This window comes from Cornus florida, unplaced genomic scaffold (assembly GCF_030987335.1).
Source record: "Cornus florida cultivar Cherokee Brave unplaced genomic scaffold, ASM3098733v1 CherokeeBrave_3.0.0_Hap2_Chr10, whole genome shotgun sequence".
Classification (NCBI taxonomy): domain Eukaryota; kingdom Viridiplantae; phylum Streptophyta; class Magnoliopsida; order Cornales; family Cornaceae; genus Cornus; species Cornus florida.
This window is the reverse complement of record NW_026775580.1, coordinates 84,977,810-84,986,293: the sequence shown is the minus strand read 5'-3', so window position 1 is coordinate 84,986,293 and position 8,484 is coordinate 84,977,810. Positions and strand designations below refer to the sequence as shown.

Here is an 8,484-nt window from a genome sequence, read left to right as displayed (position 1 = left end):
CGGTGGTGTTAGTGATTGTGGTGGTAGAACTGGTGTCAGAGAGAGGCTTTGCCATCGTTTGAATTGAATAGAAGTAAGCACTTGAATCCCCAGGCGCTACTGTACATTTTGGGAGGCCTGTGAGGAAATGGCCATTTTTAATATAGCACATTAAATAAGAATCTAATATAAAGAAATTAAAGGATAAAGTGGTCATTTCATTCCATTCTCTGGTAATAGCCAATTAAAGGCTAAAAAAGCTCCCAGGGATCTTTCAGCAACCCTTTACGAAAAAATCGGCAATCGAACACCAGATTCGGAGGGGAGAGAAAAAATTCAAAACATAAAAATACTATAATGAGCAGTGGGTGTAGATTGTTCTGTAAATCTTTAGCTCCCTCTCTCGCTTCTACTCAGTTCAGATTCACATCGTTTCCAGGTCTCACCTCTTCGTCAACTAGGGTTCGAATGGCAACAGAAGCTTCTTCATCTTCTTCTTCGTCTCCATCCTCTAACCCCGCGTCCTCCGCCATCGATTTTCTCTCTCTGTGCCACCGTCTCAAGGTATCAATTACTTCACACATGCCTATTTACGTATATACGTGTATATATACATATATTTCCCATTGCTAATCATTCAAGCTATCAATTGGTTGTTGAAAATTGATTAAAATTGATTTTTATATTGAATTTATATTATGTATAACGATAATTGAATTTTATATAATGTGTGCATATGTTGAATTTGAAATTGATCAGACGACCAAGAGAGCAGGATGGGTGAAAAGAGATGTTCAGAATCCAGAATCTATCGCGGATCACATGTACCGAATGGGATTAATGGCTCTTATTTCTTCTGACATTCCCGGCATCAACCGGGACAAGTTAGGTTTTTTGAACTTATAATCCTCAGAACTATTTTAGTTTTGGGATTATATATTTATTTATTTTGCTTCCCCAGAAAATTTTCATACAATACTGGTGTTTTTTTTTAACTACTTTATGTTTCTCTACTTTCAGGTGTATTAAAATGGCGATTGTCCATGATATCGCAGAAGGTGAGATACGTTCAATTAATTTTTCCTCAGAAAATTTTTACTACTGAATTCAATTCACTCCTTTAGGGGAATTTTTTTTAGCCGCGCGGGGGGGGGGGGGGGGGGGGGGGTGTGTGTGTGTGTAGGGAGTGAAGCAAATGTAAATTAGGATAAAGTGGTGAAATTTTCAATTACATTAACATTTGTGCAAGGTATTGTGGTGAAAAGGAAAAAGCTATCTTTTTTTCTTTTTGACGAGTGAAAAAGCAATCTTCCCAAACAAAAGATATAAAATCTATTGTTTGAACTGGAAAAGGATTAGAGTCAACAACATTTTGGCTTTTTTCCCAACTACTTGGGGTCGGCTTAGAATAAATAAAAAAAAATAAATTTAATTTGGGGTTTTCTGCATATATTGACTGTAAGCATACTGACTGTTGTTTTCTATTTCAACTTTGGGCGCGAAAATTACTTTTATATTTCACCTTATTTGTCAGAGATGGAGCTGGAAAACAAGAAAGAAAACTCCCAAATTTATTGCAGATAGTTTCAATTCCAGGCACAGTCAAATGCCAACTGTATTGATCACCATGATCAAAGTCGCGTGAGTCGAACATTGATTTCTCTAAAGGATAACAGATGTTTTAGCAAGCAATTAAAATACACGTGTTTCCTACCCATCCTTAAGTTGCATCTAAGTAAATTCAAGTACTAGTTGTACACTTGTACAAGGTCAGCTGAGTTGAGATTCTAATATTTCCTCTCAGGTCCCAAATTAATGAAAGACTTAAGATGTAATTTTTTTCCCTCATTTTCTTGTCAACCAAACAGATAAAGGAAAAGTAATTGCATAAGATAATCATTAAATAAGATTGTAGTGTGAAGCTAGAGTTGAGAAATAGAGGTTTCATAAGGTGTTCAAATGACTTGGGGAAATAAAAAGGTGTTCGAATGAGACTTCACAATTTGAACCTTTAAATCATCATCGAACAATATCAATTAACATAAGAACAGAAAGTAACTGCATGAGGTCGGATCTGTACCTGGTTTACAACGGATGATTTGGAGGAAGAAAAATCTCCCAAACATGATACAGATATTCTCATAGTAAATGGGTTAAAATCAGAACTATGTGAAAGTCGTCAAATATTCTATTCGTTCCAGATAATCTCTTAACATATTGAATTTGCTTAATTCGAATATATACTAAGGTCATCTGTTTACAAGCTTTGTTGTAGAATGCCATCTTAACATGTCTTGAGCTCTTCCTGAGTTGGATGATCTACAAGGTCGTGTTACTGGGTTCTTTTAGGATCTTCTTTACGTTGTGTGATCTACTAGGTCATAGTTTTTGCTTAAGTTCTGACTATTATTGTGATTTCATATACTTCTATGTTCTGAATTTGAGTTGTTTCTTGTCTTCTTAATTACTTAAATAGCTATTGTTGGGGACATCACTCCTTCTGATGGGATTCCAAAGTTGGAAAAGAGTCGACGAGAGCGGGAAGCACTAGACCACATGTGCAAACTACTTGGCGGTGGGCCCAGGGGTACTCTCTCTACCCCCCCTCTTCTTCTCTTTTCTGATTGTTGCTAGATAATATCACCCATTCATCAGTTGCTTATTCAAAGTTGCATATTGCAGCCAAGGAGATAGATGAGTTGTGGATGGAGTATGAAGAAAATGCTTCAATGGAAGCTAAGATTGTCAAAGACTTTGACAAGGTACAGTAGATGTGGATATATATCTTTATGAATCATCTACCTTCTATATATATTTTTTAGTAATGCTACCATGAGGTCGACCTCATGGCAGTTGTCATGAATTTTTTGTCTTTTTTCTTGATCATGTACAAATATTGAGGTGCGCATCTAACCTATTGAAAGAGTATTGTATGAGGATTATATTGTCAAAATTTTGTATCGAAATTCATTTACAGTAGATCACGCAAATCAGTCAAACTCTTACATTCTCATTCTTTTGACTTTTTTTTGACCAAATTGAACTGTCAACTTTGACTATCTCATATAATTTGTTTTTATGGTATTTTGATATGATTTTTTCAACAGTGAGATCACTTTAATATTGGTAACCTGTTGATATAAAAAAAAGTTTTAAAGCTCATGACAACTGTCATGGGCCGACCTCATAGTAACATTACTCTTTTTCCCTTTTTTTTTTTTTTCACCTGAGTCACCAATCTATAGGTGATACTTTTTTCCCCATTAAACATGGCTTATTTAATGACATTCTTCTTGAATTTGTTATATTTTTATTGCACTAATAAGCTATATACCAGCATGCAACAGAATGATGGATAGCTCTGCATTATTATATTCTTTCTAGTATACTGTCGTAACTGTCCTATAAATGTGGTATTTTTCTTTCATTTTTAGAAACTATTATTCTGGTGTTGTCTCTGCAATAAATTAGGCTGTGATATTTTTATATCAGAATAAAAAATTATTTGAAACGCTGATGGGGATGCCTTGGTGGTTGTGTTTGAGTCATACTAAAATCTATATGCTGGCGTCCAACAGAATGACTAATAATATTTGGCTAACCTTTGCATCATTGTATAATGGAAAAGCTACTATGAGCGCTCCCTCTGAGCTCATGCCCTTATAGTGTACTTGTTGTTATAAAATTCATATTGCGGTATAATGGAAAAAGCTACTGTAAGTTATGTCGTCATTGTGATGTAGTTATATTGTTTTTTCATAAAAAATAAAAACTCCCCCCACCCCCACCCCACTTGCTAGGCAACAGTTTTGTTGAATTCCAAGGCAAAATTCATTTGCTACTTGGTTGTTCTTTGTTTATATATTATGTTGTGTAACTTGCTACTGGTAATTCTTGTTCCATTCAGGTGGAGATGATACTTCAAGCGTTAGAATATGAAAATGGTAAGGCTTCAAAATTGTCCATTGTTGCTTTTTTACTTTACATGATTGCATATGTATGTTTGAACCTAGCAGAATGTTTGTAATATTATCTACTGTTTTTCTTTTTTTTCTACAATTGCACATCCATGTTGCAATTGTAAATAGATTAGAAAATTTATGAGTTGATGTCATGATGAAGTGAAAGATTTCCTTATTAAGCACTTGGGTCATGGCAAAACCTTTTGGGTTTGAAATTGTTTCAGTGTCCAGCTGGGCTTGTAGGTTTTAATTTATAAGCTCCAGTTTGTATTAATGCAATATTTAACTATACAAGTGCATATTACTTATGGCTAAATTACACTGACATCCCCTCTAGTTAAGCAGAATTATGGAGAACTCCCATATGTATTCAAAAATTATACTGACCTCCCTTTGAGACGTTGTTGGACGGCTTTAACAGAGTTGTAATTTTACTAATTTTTTGTCACATCTAAAATAGTTTTTGTTGTCTTTATACACATTTATTAGGTAAAAATGGAGTTTTAAACATTTATTTTGTTGACATAATCAACTTTTAGTACTGACCATTCTTGACTGTTAACGAAAGGGAAAGTGTGTTACCAAACCATAAATCTCAAGAATAGCAAATGTAAATTTTGAAAACTAGGGAGCTATTTGTAAGTTCGCTTAACTAGAGGTAAGTCAGTGTAATTTACCCATTACTTATTTATAAATTAAATATTCAGGCTCACTTGGCTCAATATTAAAGGTGTTTAAGCTCCGCTTCTGTTTGTCATGTATTGAGCCAATCATGCTCAAGTTCAGCTTGTAATATAGATGAGTAGCTTGGGTTTGGCTTGGGCTTGACTCATAATGTCCCTAGTTCTTACTGGTTTTTGTGTGTACTGTTTTGTGTGAGAGATTAGCAATTAGAGAGGTACAAGGTTTTGTCCCATTGTTACAGTTGCAAAGGGGCCACCTGTTGCAATGCGATTGCTCTAAAGTCTAAACTCAAATTTTAATTCTCAATCAGAAGCCAAGACAAAAAGGTAACTGATACAATGATGTCAACATCTAAATTTAAGTTCATGTTTTCACAAGAATAGTACCATAGTCATATATGTATATATTCTTTTATGGTTCTTATCCTTGTATATGTTGTGCATATAAACCTTATGGGTATAACCATTTAACAAATTGTGAACTTGTCATCATGTTAACGAGCAAAGTTGAGTAAACTTGGGTTTATTTGGACTTTGCTTAAGTACCATGCTACATACATAGTAAGGTCACAATGATTCATGATTCAACAAGATTAAAAGTTTGATAGTCTTGTTTTGTGCACATAATTCATGCCATAGAGATGTCATGATTAGTAAGGTTCAAGAATTTTTTTGTTTTTTTGATAAGTAAGATTTGTATAAAAAGCACTCAAAAGGGGAGCGTATTCCAAAGGAACAACAAAAGGCAAGAACCACTAAGCTTTCAAAGAGGCCACAAAAACGACAATGTCCTCAATGGATCTATAATCTCTACCCAAAACCCAACAAAAAATAGTGGAAGGAATGGAGAATTTAAGAACAGAAATAGGTAGCTCTTTTCCTTCAAAGTATCTCATGTTCCTCTCAAGCCAAATGCACCACCAAACACAAAGAGGCGTAGCCCTCCAAGCCTCCTGAATGTGAGCCCCCACAGGACAGCCCTTCCAAGCCTCAATCAAGCCTCTAGAAGATCCAGGCATGACCCAAAGAAAACCAAACAGACCAAGCATCAAATCCCAACATTCCTTGGCCAAAGGACAATGCAAAAGAAGATGATCAACTGTCTCTTCATCCTGAAGACACATGTAACACCAATTGACCATCACCTGAGTCAAAATCTTTCCTAAAACAGAGGTCCAAGCAAAGAAGGCCACCTTAAGAGGAGCCTTAGACCGCCAAACGGCCTTCCACGGGAAAGGACCTTCAGGCTCTTGAGTGAGACAACTGAAGAAGGACCGAACATCAAAGCTACCCTGAGCAATGGGAGCCCAAATCCAAACATCAGAATCACCGACCGTAACACCCTGACGATACAACACCTCCAGAAGACGGATGGCATCATCAACTTCCCAGTTCTGAAACAGACGCCTGAATCGAACATCCCAAGCCAATCTCCTGTTATCAAGATGATAATAGTTAATCACCCTGGCCTGCCTATCTGAAGCAATCCTGAACAGTCGAGGGAAAGCGAGAGCAAGAGGGAGATCCCGACATTAGACATCCTCCCAAAAACTGATCCGCCTGCCATCCCTGAGACGAAACCGAACATGATTGGAGAAATCAGTCCAGCCCTGTCGAATAAACTTCCAAACCCCCACACCCCTAGGACCACGCACCTCAAGAGAGCACGACCCTCCTCTACTCTCCCCAAATCTGCTACCACGACCCTCCTCCACAGCCAATGGCTCTCCACCCCAAATCTCCACAGCCATTTTCCAAGGAGAGCTTTATTCTCTACTTCAAGAATTTCATGCACCAATTTTATTCTCTACTTCTTGGTTGTTAATATTATTGTATAATCTCATGCACCAATTGTATTCTCTACTTCTTGTTGTTAATATTATTGTTTTGTTGTTTGTACTGAAGACTTTGCCATACCAATGCTTTTCCTGTTATATAAATAAATTTTGTGAACTGAATTCATATATTGCTTAATGCAGAGCAAGGCAAGGATTTGGAAGAGTTTTTCCAGTCAACTGCAGGTACAGGTTTTTTACTCATTTGGAAGACTTTTACCTCTGTTTTCTATATTTAGAGTTTTTATTTATTGCTATAGAGAGAACAAAATAGTTGGATTTGAATCGAAAATGTTCAGGAAAGAGGCCATATGAGGACATGACAAAATAATGCCATTATCTGGATTAGTCGGGTCAGTATAGAGTGTTAGGTGGGTTGAATAGAGACCTCATCTTTGACATACATAGTAACCGCTGTGGCCCAACTGCATAAGCATGCTTGGTACCAAGCAATGGCCACTTCATGTGAGCATGGCTAAATGTTCAAATTGTTTAACATTTGTTTATTATTGTTTGGTTATATGGTATATTATAATATAGTGTTTAACATAAGCTCTTGGTTAAACTTGAATCAGCCATGTAAAACAAGGAACATAATAATAAAGTTAATTGAGAAATTTTATAGTAAATTTGAACGTGTTTGTTAACTTCATCTTCAGTTAGCATGTGTGACATATCTAATAAGCCATGTCATATACTTGCGTTTGACATGGGTGCTGCACACATTTGGAAGTGGTCATAAAAGTATCTATGCATATGCTTTCGTCGAGTCGTGCCTTTACCTTGGGATATATTGATGAATCCATGTAAGATATACGACCAGCAAAAGACCTCGCCTGGAATTTGTAGGAGGATAGAGTAGTGGACCTAGTGGTAAATGTGATGTGACTATTGGTACATATTTGGTTTCTGAAATCAAGTACAGTTTGTATTATATTGAAATTTAAAAATTTTGGAGTTCTATAATGTTGAAATTGGCCAACATTTTGAATTCGCAAGGATTCTGAAAGGACCTTAAGCCAAAAGTTGCATATAAAGGATCGCAGGTGACAGACGTAATGGGAAACAAGACGTTTACTTGATATACTTCGGTTATCTTGAATTATCTAATTAGAGATCCTGTTGTTTTGAAAGAGGGATGATTTCCAGTTTTATTTGTTGGATGTGGCTGGCTCCACATGGGTCCCACGGCATCCAACACATGAGGCTGGACAGTTGCCTGGCACTCCTTATTCTGAAACAATAGTTTTTGTTTATAGTACTTTCCATGGAAATAATAATAATAATACTTGTATTTATCTGCTCTTCTAACAGTAAGCATGTCTGTTATAGCACATCAATCTTCATAATCAGAGCCTGCTGTTTGACTTATTTATGAGGTGTCCGACTGAGGCAAATACATTGTATGGTATCAGTTTGGTTCTGGAATTGGTTTTTAAACACTCGAATGTGCTCATGTGTAAATCACAGTATTTTCTTACACTCAAAACTGTAATTTATATTCAATGTGCTCTTTGTTAATGCCTGATCTCACTGCAGGGAAGTTCCAGACTGACACGGGCAAAGCATGGGCCTCTGAGATAGCATCAAGAAGGAAAAAACATTAGATTCTACCGGGAAATCTTTGTTACAGCTCCCCATAAGTAGCAGCCACCTGTTCTTGTTCCCTAAAGAACTAATTCCGAGCAAGGTATAGGTCGAAACTTCTTGTGCATTGTAACAGTGTCGTTAATTGGAATGCCTTTTGATCCCCATGCCCAAGAGGCGACTCACTGTCTATTAAGCTGGATTTTTACTAGGCATAATAATGCCTATTTAACGGCACAGCTGCTATTGATCAAAAAGCTAATTTGCTCTTACACCCATCAAGTGATTGATTTGATTCGTTGTATGTCCTAGGACACCCTGGACTACAAATTTGATGTGAAAATTATGGCAGAAAATTCTGCCTGTCATGATTTTGATTTTGACTTCACTGCTAATACCAAAACTGTTGGGGCATGTTTGATATCCCATTGAATGAAC

At 36.5% G+C, this 8,484-nt stretch overlaps 1 protein-coding gene across 1 annotated transcript; it reads left to right on the top strand.

The window, feature by feature from the left end:
• Nucleotides 1-237: 237 nt before the first annotated feature.
• Nucleotides 238-8,460, top strand: LOC132279580 (uncharacterized). The gene is made up of 8 exons (XM_059781600.1): nucleotides 238-543; nucleotides 739-863; nucleotides 1,000-1,037; nucleotides 2,456-2,566; nucleotides 2,662-2,741; nucleotides 3,887-3,923; nucleotides 6,604-6,645; nucleotides 7,999-8,460. Exons 1-8 carry the CDS (start codon nucleotides 337-339, stop codon nucleotides 8,064-8,066), a joined length of 708 nt encoding a protein of 235 aa, XP_059637583.1. The 5' UTR covers nucleotides 238-336; the 3' UTR covers nucleotides 8,067-8,460.
• Nucleotides 8,461-8,484: the final 24 nt, after the last annotated feature.